The sequence below is a fragment of the Rissa tridactyla genome, chromosome 3 (genome assembly GCF_028500815.1).
Source record: "Rissa tridactyla isolate bRisTri1 chromosome 3, bRisTri1.patW.cur.20221130, whole genome shotgun sequence".
NCBI lineage: Eukaryota > Metazoa > Chordata > Aves > Charadriiformes > Laridae > Rissa > Rissa tridactyla.
Genome location: NC_071468.1, coordinates 76,224,174 through 76,244,100, shown reverse-complemented (window position 1 = coordinate 76,244,100; position 19,927 = coordinate 76,224,174). Strand labels below are relative to the sequence as shown.

Sequence of the window (19,927 nt, the reverse complement as noted above, 5' to 3'; positions counted from 1 at the left end):
GCAAGAGGACGAAAAAAGAGGGAAAACATCTGTTCGCATAGAGTTTATTGCCGTTCACTTAAGAGGCCCATTAAATGCCAGAAAAAGCTATTTATCCTTCTGTTTGAGGCAATTATCATGCTGCAAATCTCTGTGGCAATTCGCCCCGTCATTATTCCTGGAGTGCTGACTCTGTGCAGATACACTCCCCAAATGGAAAAAAGGCATGGACCTTGCCCACCAAGGCTTATGGAGGGATTTTCAGAAGCGGGGTAGCCAGTGTTTGTCTCAAAGTCTCTTAACTTATGCTTTGACTGTGCTCAAGCTGTCATCCTACTGAACTGCTACGGAATCACCTAGCTCTTTCAAAAACTCAGTTGCAGGGAAATATTATGTTGTCACTAACCACTGTTTCTCACAATCTTTTCCTGGACTTTCAGTGCCTCAGGCCCTTTCTTTCAAAAATCAAAAGGATCTTCTTTATACAAAGCACACTTAAAACTGGGATTGCTCTTCTTGTAGCCACTGTCTGAGCGATATGGGAAGCAAGAAGCCCAAATCCAGTTCCTTGCATGCTCAAAGGAGACCAGCTCTTCCACCGACCTGGAGACCACTGGTCTCACCAGGCTGCGAGGCGTGTGGGCAGGACAGTCTTCATCTCCTTGAAGCTCAACCCTGCACTCGTTTGGTGAAGAGGAAAGCAAGCACGAGGCTCCCTCTGTGGCTCTAGTGCATTCCATGAGGGAAGGGCTGTTTTCCAGACCTTCACTTTAGCCAAAAAGCGGACTGGAGGTGCATATGCAGGTGCTTCAGAAACACCTGCAGTTGGCTTTGGTTGCTTAATTCTCCAGTGATACAGAAAATAAACAAGCCTCCCCTCCCCTCTTTGGCTCATAAATGTAAGTAAAGGCTAATGTAAGGCTTAGATATCAACTGGTTGACTGAGACTTTGATGAAGTTACATAAAAAGGCAGCAGAGGTGACAGTGAGAGGAGCACAGCATATGATGCACGTGGCACACACCTCTTACAATGTGAGAAAAATATTGTCCCCCATGGTAGGTAGTGGACATGAACAGGAACAGAGGAAAGCAATGTGGGACAGTGCTCTCCTAGTGCCAGCTGCTGTCAGTGGTGTGAGACAGTCTCAGAGGCAAAACAAAACACAGGAAAAAGTTTCCCTTGAATCTTTTTCCCTTGAATCCTGGGAAATACCAGTTTTAGGAAATTGTTCACTTTCAGCAAAGTTTCTTATCCTCTTCATCTTCTCCCCAGCTGCTCCCTTTCCTCCTAAGGCTGAGTTTTGACTCATGTCCACCATCCTCCAAAATATGTAACTTTGACTTCTTCATTGAGAAAAACAGACTGGGGGGGGAGGGGGGAGGAAATCCCCAGAAGGAAAACAGACCATTTCAGATCAGCCTTTAAACAGAGATAGTTTCTAACACCTGAGCCCCCAAGAGTGGTGTGTGGGCTGCCTGGGAGCCTGGCCAGGCATCAGGCCCACGGGCCAGGCTGCAGCCCCGCAGAGACCCCCGGGGAATGCCTAGCCCAGGCAGAGCTCAAAGGGCTGGGGGACCCCAAGTCCCCACAACACGAGGAACTGAGGACACTTGGCTGTCCAGGACAGTGGTTTCCCTTCCAGCCAGACAGTGGGGGAAAAGCTCTGGGACATGCTGCTATAGCAACAGCTTTGTCTAGGATTATAATCCCTTATTTTTATTAACAGCTGTTTCTGGTGTGCTGCTACCTTTACATTTCTGTTTCTTCAATGTTTGTTTTTTTTGGTTTTTTGTTTTTGTTATTTTTTTTAAGCATCCCAATGACATTTTACGGTTCTAATTGATTCACGATTATGTCTTCACCCCTACTGCAGCACCCAAGCCCTCCAAGCCTTATAGGTACGTGGGAGCCCGGCGGGCACCCACATTTCCACTGATTTCAGCATCACCGCACTGGCCCTTTGAGATGGAGTGCGTGTGTGTGTGGAGGGGCGGGGGGGGTGGGTTTCTTTCAGTAACTGCTTGATCCAACATCTCCCTCTGGTGGAAAATAGGGAATACAGCAGGATGAAATGAAGCCTCGTACAACATGCGCATTGATTTAAGATAGTTGCGAAAACGACACGAATCTCGGTCTAGGCTATGATTTTCTCTGCTACATTTATTCCAAATGAATTTGAACGTATCACACGGAAGTTTACCTCAAATAGTACTCGACTAGAAAAGAATTGCAATGAATGGTATTCAACAATTTTTCCTGTATTTTCTCAGAAATTTGGCAAATTTGTTTTAAATATAGGCAAAAGCCTATATCGAGACCATATATCTTCATGGATTTGTTTCTGCAAAGAAAATCAACAAAATTCCCTTTTGCAGAAAACTATTACTTTGTGCTCAAGCTCTAAAATCCATCATACAGCCCATCTGCCGTCTGCAATCGTCAGGATTGATAGAAACGTCTCAAAATATAATCGTTCCCTTCCTATGGCATAATTGCACCTTTGAAGTTCCCCGTGAGTGTTGACAGATCGGTTGCCATCTGCCGGGAGTGCCTATTCAATGTAGATCAGAAAGTGCGGATAAGAAGGAAATGCTCAAGTGCGGTCCGGTTACCTTCTGTCCGGACATGCATGGGCTTAAGAAATGGCACAGGGATAAAAATGCTTTGCACAGGTGACAGCTAAGTCTTTCTTTAAGGGCACCTTTCATCAGCACAGAAAGTCGTGGAGGTTTAATGACCTTCCACTGTTAACCCTCTCCCGCGTGCAAGTGTTTTCCTGACCCTCGCTCTGCGTTTCCAGATGAAGACTATGGAGCCGACGCAACAGCGTGGACAGATTTAGGATCAAAATGGAGTTTTGCAAATTCTTCAGCTGCTGGCTCAGCTTCGGCGGGAGCTGGAGACAACACAGGTCACATCTTTGCTTCAGCTCCTGGCACGGCTCTTGGGTGAGGAGCAGAAACTCAGGGGTGGCTGATGAGATACCGGCAGAGACTGACACCCGAGGCTGGGCAGCTGAAGCGAGAGAGGGCTCATCTCAACAGACTTCAGTGGCCTCAAAGCCAAGCGGGCAGTGTCAGCGAGCCAGCTTGCAGGCATCGAAACGTTGTGACTCCCCTTTGTGGGCAGGTATAGAGGTGGCACAGGGCAGCATCACTATGTATCTATGGAGATATTTTAGAATATTTACATTTTCCGTGCCTAGGGAGAAAAATAAGGGAGGGATGTGCAATTATTCCCCAAAATATTAGGATATATTCTTGGCAAATCGAAAGTTTCTGGAACAAAAAGCTGAGGCTCCTGAGTAGGATGCTCAGCCTTTGTGTGGCATGACATTAGCAGGGAAAAAAGCCTCTCTGAGAAAGAGTAAGATTTAAAAAGGCATTTCAAGCTAGAGACTGGGAGGAAGAGAGCAGGCAGAGAGGAGGAGGGGTTCATGATGGCATGCCCTTAAAGGTGCCATTTCGACATCTTTATAACCACAAGAAAACAGGAAATGGCAAGGCTCAATCTGGACAAATAAAGCCCCTCTCAACAGGGCAGAGGAGCTGGAGCAATCAGGCCGAATGTACGCTTGTTTCTATTTGCTGTAAGTCCAAAGATGAGCTATTGGACTAAAATGCTTCATTTTTATATAAAGGTATTGAAATATCAGAGACTTTCCAGAAGAAAGATCATTACTGGCTCATTGTAATAGCATGATAAAAATTACACGGGAAAGAACTGAAATAGACCGTCCAAATGAGGAAATGGAAAAGAACACGAACTCTGTCAAATTAAAAGCAGAAACAGAAAGGCAGACTAAAAAAAAGATTTTGAGGAAATAACTTGCTAACAGACAAAAAGCTTCCTCTGCCCCAGCAGGAGCAAGGAACCTGCCGGAGGCTCTGCAGGTGACCGGGGTACGCGGGCAGCAGCCGATCAGGGTGGCAGAGGAGTTTGAGAGAAAACAAGCCCTAACACAAGAGCTGAACAGATAACTCGCGTCGGCGTTCAGCACAGAAAAGCTTAGTGGAATTCCCACAGCGGAGCCATTTGTTAAAGGGCTAATGCAGAGAAGCTGCCTCAGATTGAAGGGCCATTAGAGGAGGGTTTAGTACAAATAGATGCAACGAGTAGTAACAAATTCATGAGAAGCAGATGTTACTCGCCTGTGGGTTTTTAAGGAATGCTAATGGGAAATTGTTGCACTGTTAGGGCTCGTGTATAACCCTTTACTTAAAACAGCCACAGAAAAAAGAGGATGGCACGTGACACTGTTTTAAGTGCTGTGAGGGATCTAGAGAAATGCAAACCACTAAATCTGAAACCCGTAGCAGGCAAACAGTAAAAGCCATGATAATAGAACAGTTGCAAGGACAGATATGGACTAAGAGGGAAGAATCAGCAGAGCTTTGCAGGGAGGAGCTACGAAGCTGTGCTTCACCATTCTCCTATGGCTTCAGAGGAAACTGTGAGACTGCAGACCACAGCGATCCACTCGGTCTGATCTGGTCAGCTTCTGGAAAGCCTTTGATAACGTCTGTCACCGAGGATTCATAAAGAAGCTGATCTGGCGTGGGATAAGAGGGAAGATCCTCTCATGAGTCAGCAAATGCACATCCTCTACATAGGATAGAGAGAGGAGGTAAGTATAAATCACCTGTTTTTCACAGTGGAGAGCAGTCACCAATGACATCTGAGAAGGATCTGTAGCAGGGCCAGTGCTAATACATATAACCCATCAGTCGGGCGGTAAATGGTGAAGTGGCTTAGACTGCTGGTGATACCAGTTTATTCAAGGTAATGAAATGCAAACTGCCTGTAAGGAGCTGCAAAAAAACCATATTCTGAGCCTGGGCAATGAAATGGCAGGTGAAATTCAGCACGAATAACATCAGAGAAAAACACGTGGCTGAGTTGGGAATCATAGAATCATAGTCTAGTTTGGGTTGGAAGGAACCTTTAAAGGTCATCTAATCCAACTTCCCCCGCAATAAGCAGGGACATCTTCAACTAGATCAGGTTGCTCAGAGGCCTGTCCAACCTGACCTTGAACGTTTCCAGGGATGGAGCATCTACCACCTCTCTGGGCAACCTGTTCCCAATGTTTCAACACCCTGGAAGAAGACCCCTCACTACCCAGTCTCAGCAATGGCCTCTGAACCACCTAGTACTGTTCAGGACAAATATCTTGGAGTTAGGTATTTTTATTCAAATGGCAGTTAAAAACTTATTAGTGACTATAAAACTATTGGATATTAGAAGTTATTATGAAGGGAAGTGAGATGTCATTCATTAAATACAGGATTCAGCCTCTACCATGAGTACCGTGTGCAGGTCTGGACCCTCCATCTCAAAAAGGGTACGGTAGAATGAGGAAGTCATAAAGATGGACAACAAGTAAGACCAAGTAGCAGCTACGTAAACCAAGATTCTTCAAGGTGGGAAAGAAGAGTCCGAGAGGGAGAGTGGTACAGCTCTGTAAATTCAAGAAGGGTCATGGAGAATAACTAGTCACCACTTCTGATAAAATGCATGAAAGGGGCACCATCCACATTCAAGACAAACATGAAGGCAAGGAGCTCTGCACCTGGGCAAAGAAGCATCTCCTGTTATGGAACCCATTGTCACGAGACGTCAGGGACTACAAAATTGCTGTACGTGGCCTCAGAAGCAATCAGACAAATGTGTGGAAGATAAATCATCTGAGACCTATAAAACACTAAGCTACCCCTCAGGTGAATTGGCCAGGGTATGCTAGAAGTGACCTTCTCCACTTCTAACCATGGCCGGAGCTAGGGTGCCAGACTGATAGGCCTTGCAGATGAACCCAGTTCCCCAGTGTTATCAAACAGACAACTTTTAGAAGTAAATTAGAAGAAACCCCCCTATCCTGGAGAGCAGAAGTGCACAACCAGACCTTTGGTTTCTCATGGGGCTATGAGCACCCCATTAGTATTAGCAGAGTTTCTTGGATAAGATGCACTGTTTGTTACTTTTTAAGATTAAAATAAAGAAAAAATAACCCATTCTCATGATTTTTTCATGTATTTTTTCTGTTCCCTGTTAGCTGAGGACAAAGCTGCATTTTGACAAGTCCTACGCCAACACTGCTGCCAAAAGCAGCCGCTCTGCCCTCTTGTACATTCTTGAAAGGACAAATGATGGGAGGGGGAGTGCAAAATAAGCCTGCAGAGCTGAGGAGAAGGCGGCAAGACTGCTGAAGGCAGGGCTATCTTAGGCCGATCCCAGGCACTAATTGACCTATAATTTAATTTGATGACGTTTCCTTCGACAGCTGTCCCTTGGGAAAGATAACTGTCCTCATCCCCCCTGAGAACAGCAGGAGTTGGCAACCATGTCTGCATATGGCCTTTCTTGGCGCTGTCAGGCTATCCCAAATGAAAGGCAAACCCCTTGTTTATGAAAGAAAACACTACAGAAGTGATCTTGATCCTGTTATTAGAACTTTATTTGTCGGTTCATTTTAATCGTGTGAATTCTTGAAGGATTTTGATTTGTTTTGCGAGGACAAAAAAAATAGTCAAAAGTGGATGCTATCGCTCTTGAATGAGCCATTTAGAATCTGATGAGAGCATTAATCACTAACAGTCAGACCTGCACTTTGACAGTAAGCTCCAGTTTTGGGGAGTGACTATCTTCAGCCGCATCAAAGGGCTTGAATTACTGAGGGGAGTGTAAAGTCCAGCTCAGCCTCCGCCATGGAGTGAGGGTCAGCTGGTTGCTCAGCTGACGTTGGTGGCTCAGTTTCCTTATGGCAGGGGGGCTCGCTCACATCTACGTACAGACAAATTTGTCTTTAGAGTGCTTATCTAGTCTTAAATGGCTTTTCTCTCCCTTATGAAAGTGAAGCTGGTGTTAAGATCCTTGTTGGTTTGTCACCAATTTATTTGTATCAGCTGTTGCAAGGAAAGCAGCCAGTGCTGATGCGAAGTAAAGAAGAGATCCTTACACCCCCCAGCCCGTCCTGAAAAATCCTCTACCGTAGAACAGAGGCCGTGTCAATGCTGCCATTGCCGGGGAGGGAGGGAAATCATCTGTGTCTGACAACAAAATCTGAGGGGCTCAGAGAAAAAAAAGACATTTGCAAACAAGTGTGAGGAAAGACGCGCAAGTCTGTAGCTCATACGGGGCAACCTCCTCTCAAAGAAACTTTATGTTAAGTTCCCTGTGGTGTAATATGCAGTGATCAGTGTCACAGACCTGCTCTTAAAATCACGCTTGCCTGATCACTGTGCGTGACAGTGACCTGACATTGCTTTCTGTAAGAGCTGACCTGGAGCACTGTAATGCAGCACTGTGTGGGGTTTTCTTTTCCTTGTAAATCACATGGAAAATGGTAAAGTTTGTTAGTCATATGTCAGGAGCAAGGGTAATACTAGATTAGATTTGGTAACAGAGGAGAGAACTAGCTTTTACTGAATCTAGTGCATGCGATACCCTTTAGATGCAGATGAAGAAATGGTAAATTGATGTTATTGATATTATACTGCAGCAATCTGATCCCTGTTATGTGAAGAATATTTACATATCTTGCCTTCTCCTTAATATGAGGCTAGGAGAACTGCCCAGGGCAGAAACAATGCTAGATGGAGGAGAAGGACAGCCGGACTAATACTTGGATCAACCCATCATGCCTTTCCAAGGTGGCAGCTGGAAGCCAGGTGAGCTGCTACCAACCATCTGCAATGGCACAAGCTGTTGTCTTAGGTTCCTAGGTAATGGAATAAAAGCCCAAAGCTACTACTAGGAGATGCAACACTAGGCTGTTGTAAATGGAAAAGAAACCTCTGGGATTCAAAGTCTGGCCCTCGATGAGGAGCCTTGTAGGGCTGCAATGCATTCTCCCACCAAGCGAGCAGCCTCTTTGGCTGTGCCCCTGTGGACTGAAAAGCCACCTGCCCCATGCCCATAGTTGTGGACCACTGGGAGCTTAACTCCTCCTTGGCTCAAGACCTCTCTCTCCAGTCTCACGCTCTGCCTGGATGGCCTCAGGCCCACCTTCACCTTGATATCCTGAGCTCCCCGCAGCGAGGGCTCAAGGGAGCAGCACCTGTCAAAGATGTCTTTGGTAGTGCCGGGATCGGGGGAGAGACTCCAGTTCTCCTTTTCCCTGGTTCCCCCTAGGGTTACCCTATGTATCCCTGGGTAGATATAAGTTAAGCCATCCCCATCACGGATGAAGTTTTTCACCCAAGGAGCATGAACCTTGAGTACTTGTCCCCTGACGGGGAAGAGCTTCTCATCCCCCACCAGCTGCTGGGCTCCAATGCCCGCGCAGTTGACAACGATGTTATATTCGCTGTGCAGCTCCCACAGGTCTGCAACTTTTCTGGTGGAAATCTGGATGCCAGTTGCTTTCAACCTGCAAAAAGACTCCAGAAGTGAGGCACAAAAGAAACCACTAAACCCTCATGTAATTGTTATGCACGTTAAGTAAATGAGATAGATTGCCTTTAACCTACCACTCAAAACCAAACAACAGATGGCACAAAAAGCAATGAAAATGCCATGGGGTTTCTGTTTGTGATTTGTCTGATTTGGTCTCATCAAATCTATTTTTTAGCTTGTTTGGGCTGGAAAAGTCACAGCAAGTTGATCAATATTAGAGAAGAGTCTGGCATAAGACCCTAGACAGACAGGAAGGTCCTCATGGTCTCATTGATTCATTTCTATAACTGTACCAAGCTTTAACAGTTCAAGCACGCTTAAAAATGTCAGATTTATTCACCAATGTACTTCTGCTAGTGACATCACTATCGTTCTACACCCCTTTTATTGTGCTTATTACACACTGTCACATTCATTCTCCACTCACCCCCGCGATACCAGGAGCCACTTTGTCATCTAGTGCCATGTGCGAAGCCCTGAGGTACCCAGGATGTTGCCAAAGGCTGGGCAGATGTGTCATGGGAGACCCACACCCTTCTAGAGCAGCAGCCAGGAGACACCCAGGACAGCTCAGAACACTATACATCCATGTCTGCCCTTCAGCCAAATTCACCCCTTCTTGAGGTTCGTCTTTGAGCTCAATTTCAAGCCAAATTCCACCCTGAACTTGCCTGATGCTTGATAGCCTTCCCTGTGGAGAATCATAGAATCATAGAACGTGTTGGGTTGGAAGGAACCTTTAAAGGTCATCTAGTCCAACCCCCCTGCAGTGAGCAGGGACATCTTCAACTAGATCAGGTTGCTCAGAGCCTCATCCAGCCTGGCCTTTAATGTCTCCAGGGATGGGGCTTCCACCACCTCTCTGGGCAACCTGTTCCAGTGTCTCACCACCCTCATTGTAAAGAACTTCTTCCTTAATGCCTGATGTAAACCTGCCGTGCTCTAGTTTAAAACCATTGCCCCTTGTCCTATCGCTACATGCCCTTGCAAACAGCCCCTCCCCATCCTTCCTGTAGGCCCCCTTCAGGTACTGGAAGGCCACTATAAGGTCTCCCTGGAGCCTTCTCTTCTCCAGTCTGAACAACCCCAACTCTCTCAGCCTGTCTTCATAGAAGAGCTGCTCCAGCCCTTGGATCATCTTTGTGGCCCTCCTCTGGACCCACTCCAACAGGTCCATGTCCTTCTTGTGCTGAGGGTTCCAGAGCTGGACACAGTATTCCAGCTTGACATGAGGTGGAGTCACCTCATGCTGGCAGCTGGATCCAGGTGCTGGGGTGGTTTTAGCACGAATAAGTTGCTGAGGATTTTAGCACGAGCAAGTCGGGAACAGATCTGCGATGACGATGCACTAAGTGGGAAGTCCTGCCTGCCGCAACGCTCTGGCAGCTGTGATCTGGCAAAGTGATCAACCTCCCTATAAAGGCAGCAGTTTCCCACAAAGGCAGTGAGCCGGGGATCCAGGGCACAGCTGGTGCTCTGGGGGCTGGGGTTTGGGGGCAGCAGGATGCTGAGGCTGGCTCTGAAGAACCAGGGAGGTCTCATGCAGCAGCTCTGTCTGGGACAACTTGCTGGGAGAGCTCGTAAGTGTTGTAATTGGGACTCTGCCATCATGGCATAAAAAATACACCAATAAAAAAACTGCTGAAATCTCCTGAATTCAGGCAAGCAAGCAGGAAAAAATTCCTGAAGTCCATTTTTGGACCAGCAAGGGGGGCACAGAAACAATTTTCCTTGTGGATTGCCAAGAGAATGGTCTATAAATACTGCTCAGGTCGCTAGGGGTTTGAGAATTAGTTACACATTTAATATGCTCTCATTTCTCATCACCAGAGAGAAGAGAAAGTAAAGGAGCCTGATCGTCTTACTAGACTGCATCCTTTGAGCAATAAGAAAGCTACAGCAGGAATAAGGAGACAGCAGGTGTCACATGGTGGACACTAAATGTGTTGAACAACTTGGTTGTGCTTCAGCAGAGGTTTCCGATTCTGTTAAGGGATGAAACATGACAGTGCGTGTGTACCGAGGAGGCGGCACAGACCTCAAGCAGCACTGGTGCCACTGGAGTAATCCCAGCCACAGGACACGGTTTTTCACGTTTTGCAGTGAGATGAAAGGCATCCGAGCAGCTGGCTGAGCTGGCAATTTGTACCACAGTGTCGGTACACGTCTCTTCACTTAACCTCAAATCAGCTTGCAGCCTGCCCCTTTCTCTCAAGCAGAGACAACTAGTTGCTCATTTTAAGGGTACTTAAGCGGATTAAATGCACACCCCAGGTGTCAGAACCTTTTCAGCTCTGCATCCCGACTCTCCTACAATTCTCTGAAATCCATATATTTTGTGAAAAAATTGGAAACTGCCCAATTTTCTAACTTTCACGTCAATCCAGGCGTGAATTTTGAAGCGACAACTCCTCGTAGTGAGTGCTTCACTCATCTCGTGCAGGCAAACATTTCCAAAATTTTTGTTAGAAGATGATGCTATTTGACCTTTTTTCACCTGACTGGATTAAGAAATGACCAAATTTGAGATGAATCAATCCAGCTAATTCTTAAGTGCAAAGTATTCACAAATAAGACATCTGCCCAGACATGCATTTTCTCCCAGGGGTTGGGTTGATCTTCAAGAACAGAGGGATGCATTTGGGAAGTTTGGCAAATGAGTTTTCTTAGGACATGGCAGGTTCCCGACATACTTTCAAGGTCTGGCTGGCCAAGTGTGGCCCCTGTGACTATGTCGGTCCTGTGCCCAGAGGTGCTCCCACTCTGAGCCCCACTGTACAGCCACAGTGGTAGAAAGTGAACATTGCACAGGTGGGGCCTTTCGCATTTTGGAAAGATGGGGTATTTATTACCCATGCTTCTCCCCAAGGAAAAGCTTGCTGCATTTTCCCCAGTGAGAAACAGCCCTTTTACAGTTTTGCTCAACCCTAAGGCTCCCAAGGAGTCCCCAGCTGCCCCCCAGCTCCCTCTGCCTGGGTTTCTCTCTGCGTGCCCAGCCTGCAACAAAACCAACCTTTTCTCCAGCCACAGCAGGTAGGGCGGACAGTCACATTTCAGGGTCGTAAAGGCCTGACCAAATTGGTGCTGCGGAAACTTTTGGAGTTCTGCTTCGGACATTGATCGAAAACCCAGGACGACGTCTGACCAGAAAGGTAACTCTTCCTTGGGAGTGTTTTTAAAGACCTGCCACCTAAAAGGACACAGAGAAAAAAAACGCAAAACTTAGCCGCTATTGCTCTGCCATGTTATGTGTCACGGCAACCCTAGCACAAACCCAGGAACTCAGGAACCTGTTCCCACTCATCAGTGCAGCTCTGCAAGGTTAACAGCAGTGGGGAAACATTGCTGCCTGCTGCTGCAACACCCGCCTTGGCAAACGGTCAGGGGGCTCTCATAGCCCAGCTTGAGGGTGGCACACGGGCTAAATAAACTGGAGAGAGTTCTTCCAGCTGCGGAAGAACAAAGCCCCCTCACACAGTGTCCCCACCACGGCCGCGGCCACCCTGGCTGGACCTTCATGTAGGGCCACTTGCACACCTGGGCATATTTTTTTGGGTACCCATAAAGCTACGGAGTGCCCAGCCTCAAAGCGCCCAAGAGGCGAATTTCTGTGTACATAACAGGCAGCATAAACACGCCAATTGCATCCCTATACCTAGTTGCTGAAGCTGGAAGGTCCTGCAGTCCCATCCCTATGGAGACCACCCCTGCTGCAAGCAGCTGGTAGATGACAGGATGGAAAACATCAGTTATGAGAAGATATTTGTTGCTGGCCAGTCTAGAGTGGTTTCTCTGTGTACACCTGTGCATGAATTTTGCTTGAAAATACATAGTATCTGAGCATCTGCGATGCAGTTTCTTGGGAATATGGTCATAAGAGCTACTCCATGCAGGGAATACGCCTGACCTCCAGCAAGGAAAACCTCTCTGCCTGGTCCAGCACACAGCACAGATGTACCAAAGGCTGCCCTGGGGGGCTGTTCTTACCCAGAGACGAGGTGAATGCCAGCCTCTGATGCCTCGGCTGAGTTGCTGATGGCAAAAAGGTAAGTGAAGGTCTCTTTGAACCACTGCTTCTGCACGTGGATCGGTGTGCCTGCATGTAAACAAAACCAAACGTGCAGAGAGGAATAATGCAAAGAAGAGAAGCGCACAAGCCGGTGTTGAGGAGACAGGACAGACGGGGAGCACAGGTTGTAGCACCTTTCTCCCTGAAGCTCTGTGCATCGCCGCACACCCGGGCACGCAGCCGCATGCGGTGCCACAGGCAATGCCACGCCGGGCTGCACGCACCTGGGTAGGTGTGAGGGATGAGCATCCCGGCTGCGACATCGCTCGTTGTGTTGGGGCTGAACTGGTCTGAAAGGACGGTCACGGAGCAGCTGGGGCAAGTCTCCGCGATGCACAGTGCTGTGGACAGGCCGACGACTCCGGCGCCAACCACTGCCACCTTGGGTGCTGCCATCTCCAGGATGCAGAGCCAGAGAGGTCCCTACCTGCATTTGGAAATAACATACCCCATGTCACCTATATCCCTGCCAGACATCCTCGTCAGGCTATGAAATACCCACACAAGATGTAACATAACGCCCCTGGGGCAGGTAATTGAAGACTAACTGCTGCACCCACCCAAGACTGAGGGGGGGATTAAAAAAATCACCATCCTCAGGTATGACAACAAGTTTTTGGGAAGTACTTCAACAGCCAGTACCCCATCCTCGGCACAAGAGCAAAGGGCAAGAGAGCGATCTGCACGTACAGCACTGGTGTTCAGGCCGCGGCAATCTGGGGCAAGGCTTTTTCAATAAAACCCGAGGGACTGAGGTGCCCGTCAAGTTTTCCATCGTGTCAGGGGCAAAAGCTGGAGCTCTGGGGCACCATGAGCAAAAAGGTAGTTTGAACATCAGGATCTCCAGCAAGGAGGTCCGTCACTGCCTGGGCAGCAGAAGCAAATCACACAGGAGGCAAATTGGTTACGTAAAGGGTCCAGCGCACTGTGGAAGATGTTTTTCTTAACATGCACATCTTCGTTCCCCTGCGGTGCAGGGCTCCTCCTCTGACCCTGAGGACTGGGTTACCTGACTAGTTCTGCCCTAGAAAACGTGAATTTTAGCTATTAAACACAAATGCATAGTTTCACAAGGTACAGCCTGGCTGTTTACACTCCCACATCCAAAAATTGTTTGGGCCATGATGCCTTGGTGGGAAAAGTGTGGGAAGAGAAGCTACCTGTACCCTTGGGGATTTTGTGCCCCTAGTGACCCGAGGTCTTCAACCCACCTTTGACCGCCGTACCTGCCAGCGTGACCCACTGCCTTGGACAGATTTGTGAGCATCCGAGGCTGCCACACTCTCCTGGCAGCACATGGTGGTCCCCACGAGCCAGCCAACCTTGCTGCCCCAAGAGCCTGTGTATTTTCCTCTCTCTGCCTCGCTTTATAACCTGCTTTATGTCCTGGAGCAGCTCCACTCCACTCCTCAGCATCTTCAGCTGCTGTTTGCTACTCCAGGAGGTGCAGCATCTCTATTTTCCCTTGTCCTGGACAAGTTTTGGAGCTTGGCATCTGCCCTGGTGAGTGGCGCACAGCTCCTGGTTGATACTCACCTGGCTGCCCGTCCCAGCGATGTGCCAGCCTCTGTGCCCGTCCACGACCAGCGAACAGGTTTCACACTGGCAGAGGCATGAAGCACAACTGAACCTTCCAACTCAGTGCACTGTGCAAAATCCCCGAAGCCAGGAACTAAATGGGCCCAAAAAGAGACCGGGAAATCTCAGAGGTGATAAACCCTTCAGCAGCTTTGAAACAGGGGAGCTGGGGCGCACCTGCTGGCTCGGGCACTCCTGCGAGGGGTTACTGCCAAAAGCTGAGCAGGGATGTTGGGGGAGAATCTCCTTTGCCTATGACTTTTACGTTTTCCTGGAATATCTACCAATATTGACTCTTGGAGGGGATGCTGAGTGATATAGACCTTTGGTCTTGCTCCCTTAAGGACTCGGTCTTCCTTGAGTGTAGAAATCCAGCCTCGCTAATTGCATTCCGAGAACCTCTTCTGGAATGCAGTGCCTGCAGTTACAAGGATGGGCTGATTTCCCATCTTCCTGTGGCTTTTGGCATCTTTGATGTAAGTTTAGGCAAGACGGACTGTGTGGGAGTATGATGGGTCAGGTTTATTTAAGACATCTTTGCTCGCAACCCTTCACACAGCTTCTCACTTACCCCTGAGGTTTTACTACTTAAAATTTGATGTCCCTACTATGTAGGAAGGGAGAGAGGAGCAGGCACCATCGCCCATCACTGCATTCCTTCTGCGTCACAGCCAAGGGTTGTTACAACCTCTCTTTGTCCTCTCAGGGAGGTGCTTACCTTTCTCCCTGTTAATTATTACATCTCCTTTCGCAAGCCCACTATAGAAGTGCCCACACAGCAGGGGAAGAGGGCACAGATGAACCCTGAACCAGAACCGCTGGCCTGCACCACTGCCACCCACAAACACAAAAAAAAAGAGAAAAAAAGAAGAGTAACAAGAAATTAGGGGAGTTTTAATAATGCTGAAATTACCCTTTTCATGAAAATTGGTTCTGAGAAAGATCTCTAAACCTGTTTTTATTAACAAACCTTCTCGCTCAGCACTGGCAGCTGTGGAAATGGCGTGTGGCTGTCAGCACGCCCAGCGAGGCTCCCGGCAGTCCACGGACCACCATAGTCCTGCTGGAACATACGTGCCAAGTACATTACGCATCTGCCGGAGACATGCTCTCGGCTGCCCCTCACTGCTCTCATTCGCTGAAGCCCGTGGACTGCGATGGAGATTGAGTTTCCTGACTGACCTCCCCGCCGCTGGGGAAGAAAGGGGAGCTGCGGTTTGGCGGAGGCTCAGATTTCACAAATCTTCCCAATTCGGATGGGATTTTTGCAGACAAGCCAGTTCGATATCAACTGATCCCAACGTCGCAAGGGTGGGAAGGAGCTGACGGCAGCGCTGGAGCCTGTGGGAATGGCTCAGAAGGCCATGACGGGCACCCATCCATACACGCCATTTTTCTAGCACTTACTGCTGTAATCCCGGAGCACGTCAAGGCTGAATGTGCTCATGAGCCAAAAATTAACCGTGTGCAAAGCAGAAGCTGCACGTGTTGGCATGAGCAAGCGCAGCTCGGGCTTCGGAGAGCCACCGACCCGGCTGGGAGCTGGACCATCACCCGGGGCTCTGCCCTGGCAGCGCAGCCCGCCCCAGCAGGGAGCCCTACACCTTGATGGGAGGGCACAGGAGGGGAAACACTATTTTTAGCGATGTGGCAGGCCAGCTTAATGCCAGCAGGGGTTGTGTGGGGGGTGACACACTTCTCACCTCCTCAGACTGGCTTGTGTGGAGGGTTTTGCAAAAATCAGCATTTAAAAAGCAAATCAGTTGCAGTAACTGTAGGAGGGGAGGAGGGGAAGGGTGTCAGGTGCCATTTAGCTCTCTGGCCTTTCTTAGTGTCAGAAGAATGGGACGGAAGCCAGACAGAGCCACCTGAAGTTGCAATTCTCCAGCAAAGAGGACACTGGCTGCCTGACGTGGGCTTTGTGCCCCTGCCACCCTCCTGCTCCTTCCAGGCCACAATATTTTTTACAATTTTGCAACGTTTTGTGACGTGACTCAATCTTCCAACTCCTGCAGCTGAGGAGACAATATCAGCCTCATGTGATGCCAGGCGGTCCTTATTCTTTCTTGCCTCACGTAGCTGTGTTATCTCCACTGAGTGCCACTAACCTTCAGCCTTAACCTCGTTCTAGCAGTGGATAACGTGATCGATGTGGATAAATACACTGGTCAACAGCACACATACACGCACACACACACAGAGGAACATGCACTGTCAGCTCCAGCTGTAGCCTCTTGGCCCGCGGTGCCTCCAGGCTGCCCCTCAGGCTGTGGCGGACCCAGGGAAACCGGCATCCCTCAGCTGGAATAGCTGCACGAATGCTATTTCACTTTGGCATCTTTGCGTTACAGGCACAGCCCCTCGCTGTACCCTTTTCCCCCTGTGGCCCAACTCCATGTCACGCCTCCCTGGCAGGCTGGCTGCTCTTAGCCTGCGTTGCAACCCAGCGGACCTACCAAACTAAATGAATTTACACACCCAGATGAACACTTGAAAAAGCCCGACTGTTCTGTTGACCAGAAAATGGCTCAAGAGGAAGTAACTAAAGAAAACCCAAAGCTGTCACATTTGAAGTCCTGTGGGGTTTTTTTGGAACTAACTCCCCATAGCGAAGTGCTGAAACATTTTTTTGGATCGCCTGAAGCCTGCGGTACCAGGGAGCAAAGGTTCCAGCCTTTCTGAACTGCCTGAGGGGATCCTCGTCCACCAGGGTGGCTGTGCCCATCATCTCAGTCTGTGCCTGACATGGAGAATTTTCGCCCTTCCTTTTTTTGCAGATCCCTCTTTTATTTATTCACTCCCCCAATTTACAAGCGCCCTCGGTGTTGATTCCCTTTGCCTGATGCCAGAGAGGGGTTTTGCCAGAATCTTTTGCTAGAGGTAGATACAGATGGTCATGAAGCTCAATCCATTCCTGGGGGTTTGCTGAGGAGGGGGGCCTGATTTTGGCCTTTTGACAGTGGCCTGGTCCCATTTCTGTCATTTGGGCTGCTCTGTGAGATGTACATTCAGGACCTGCCACAGGACAAAGGTGAGGATCCTCTGTCTTCACCGAACAAGGGATTCTGGAGGGTCCTTGGGATCCCCTCAGCCTTTCTGCACATACAGCACCACTGCCAGAGAGCGGGTATCTCTAAGCCATCCTCACAGGAGACCCTGAGGCTACCAGGGAGGCCTCAGCTCCTCTTTTAGAGACCTGTTTGCATATGCATGCACGGGAAATACCTCCTAAAGGATGCTTGGTTATACCCACCCTATAAGCTACCAACAACAGCAACCTCCACCAGCAGCACCTACACGCCAGGCGATGCTCTTGCCTTTCTCCAAACCCAGAGAGGTCTGTGCTGCCCGTTCCCGCAGGGCGAGGGCTGTTGAGCCCGTTTCCCTCTCCCGTGCGGGGAGAGGGGGGAAGCAGGGAGAAGCCGAGGTTTAGCAGCCCGCGGGGCAGCAGGGACCCCACACCCTCGGCCCAACCCTGCGGCTCACCCCTCACGCCACAGCCACCGCCTGGCCGCCTCTCTGAGTCGCCGAAACCCCTCCCTGCCCGGGCTTAAGGTGCTGGTTCGTGCCCGGTGGAAAGTCCCCGGGGCAGCGACAGGTCCCCGGGCGCCTCCCCCGGCCCTCGGCAGCTAAAGGGCTCCGGCGTCTAACGTTTCCCTCTTCGAGTGGAAGTACGGTCCAAATAAAACCAAGCCAACCGGCAAGGGAAGCGGGGAAGAGAAGGCAATACCTGGTGAGGAGAAGGCCCCCGGTCCCGCCTGGAAGAGCCGCCCTCCCGGGAAGCGGAGCGGGAGAAGCCGCAGCGCGTTACCGGGGGACGCGCAGGGGCCGCCGGCGGCTCCCCTTCCCCCGGCTCCGCGTCCCTCCGCTAATGAAGGAGCTGTTTGTGCCGGGGCAAAGGCCGCCTCCAGCGCTGGCACCTCTCCCGGGAGAGCCCGGCCGGGGCCGTGCCCTTCACCGCCGGCCGAGAACTTTTTTTCCTTGTCGATTTCCCCAGAGGAGGCTCAAGGGGCCCCGCTGTCCCGCAGGGAATGCGTTGTCTTTTTCCCTCCCCCTGCAAATAATTAATTATGTTCTGTATGTTTCTGAAGCTGCCTTAAGATTGCCGTAGTGCCTGAGCAATCGTGCTGGCAGTCAGGGTGGCACAAAGACGGCGTGTCCGTGGACCTGGTCGTTTCAGTCATCGCAGGTCGATAACGAGCAGGTTCCTGCTAAACCGCAAATGCCTGATGAGCACAGCCAGGCAGGTGTGTTCAGATTTAACCTTTTTTTCAGCAGAAAACCACAAGTTTGTCAAATACAAACCTGTCTGCAGGATCACTAGGGTGAAAATGTATACCAGGGTTTGTCGGCCTCCAGAGCATTTGCCATCGGCAGGACATTTTGGCTAATATTTGCCAGCCTGAGCCTTCGTCCCTGAACAGGCTCAGCAGGACAGTGTTTGCAGACCGCGCCCCTCCAGCCCCGTCGAGCAGCATTTGCAATGGATCTTCCAAGCACATGCCTTTTCTCGGTAGCCATTTAAATGCAGCAGCCACCCAAAGGGCATCTGTACAGCCAGCAGCAGCGTGCACAACACACCACCAGCTGTTCTCACCTCCCAGTCTAGCTGTGTTCTTTAGTAGTAAGACTAAAGACATGATATATTATACATACGTAATCTCTGACCTTTGTAAGATGCATAATTTTTAGCATTTTTTCCTTTAATGGTGAAAGGAAGAAGGAAGAATTTCGCCAAAATTATAGTATAGCTGGACTTTTCTGAATGTTTTGAGAAGATATGAAAACAGGGTATTGAATACGACAGATGCAAAGGCAGATGAATGAAGAAAGCTTGCTTCTTTAGAAATGAAACTCTTGATGGGTTTGGTGTATTGATTGTCAAATGTATACCGTTTTAAGTCATTTAAGGATATCTGCAATAGCTGTAGAGAGGAGCCTTTCAGATACGGAAATCTCTCCTCCTACAAATATAAACAGAAGTCGCAGTGCCAGCTAAGATTAAAATTACCTGCTGTTTCTCCTCTTAAGATTCTACTTCTCATTGCTTATAACTCTGCCACATTTGAATGATTTGGATTGAAATTTTCTGTGATGGATGTTTGTGCAGGGCTGAATGCTTCAGGGAATTCCCAGTGTGTCTTAGACTCAGGAAATGCAAGCTGGTTTGGGATACCAACTCAGTAATTTCATTGAGAAACTCTTGCTCTTCCATGGGCTAAAGCGTTTTGGAAGGGCGAATACAGTGAGTTTTGCTAAAGTGCCCATAAATAAGGTACACCATATTTTACAATGAACAAAAAGCTTTGTTTGTCCTTTCTGTGTAATCTAGATGTGTGAGTTCCCACCACAAGTGTTTGTTTATCCATGCAGGCATCTCTAAGGGGAAACAATTTCAACTCCTTAGTGCTGCCATTGTCTTTCTTACCTCTACTCTTCCCTGAAATGAACAGCACAATATAGAGCCTCTTTGCTCTAACTCTCAGAGCCCTAATTAACTGAAGATTAGCCATTCTGTATTAAGGCCTTCAAGATACAAGTTTTTTGCTACAGATGTTGGTGCTGTCTCGTGAAAGGTGGGAAAAAGCACAAGGACAGACAAGAAGCTCTGCATATCATCCCAATAGCTAAAGAGCCCCTGGATGTTTGTGTATACGTTATTCTGTGTATTGCGCAAAGTGTGTCATTTTGAACTAACGAATAATTGGCTAAATGGTATTCCAAGTGCAACATTCAGCTATTTGTGTTTTGAGAACACTCCTGACAGACTCTGTGAGAGTGGCTATTGTATCCTTTGGCTGAGCGCGAGTCGTGATTTGGATACTCAGGAAGGGGGTGCCAGCCTTCTGGCATAGAACAAACACAGCCCTGATTGGACTTGGAGCTGTTTCTGAACAGTGACCGG

At 48.9% G+C, this 19,927-nt stretch overlaps 1 protein-coding gene across 1 annotated transcript; it reads right to left on the bottom strand.

Annotated features, from left to right (window-relative positions):
- Positions 1-6,408: 6,408 nt before the first annotated feature.
- DDO (D-aspartate oxidase) lies at positions 6,409-18,657 on the bottom strand. The gene is made up of 5 exons (XM_054195493.1): positions 17,753-18,657; positions 12,669-12,871; positions 12,363-12,471; positions 11,389-11,565; positions 6,409-8,349 (listed from the first exon to the last, which is right to left on the bottom strand). The coding sequence occupies exons 2-5, from the start codon at positions 12,838-12,840 to the stop codon at positions 7,782-7,784; spliced, it is 1,026 nt and encodes a 341-aa protein (XP_054051468.1). The 5' UTR covers positions 12,841-12,871; positions 17,753-18,657; the 3' UTR covers positions 6,409-7,781.
- Between the last annotated feature and the right edge of the window lie 1,270 nt (positions 18,658-19,927).

Bases quoted from the DNA above. Each gene is read 5' to 3' on its own strand.
- DDO (XM_054195493.1), bottom strand. From the start codon at position 12,840: ATGGCAGCACCCAAGGTGGCAGTGGTTGGCGCCGGAGTCGTCGGCCTG. The intron at 11,566-12,362 runs GTAAGAACAGCC...GTGTCCTTTTAG, and splicing joins GGCATTCACCTCGTCTCTGG to GTGGCAGGTCTTTAAAAACA. The intron at 8,350-11,388 runs GTTGGTTTTGTT...GTCTTTTTGCAG, and splicing joins CTGCTGTGGCTGGAGAAAAG to GTTGAAAGCAACTGGCATCC.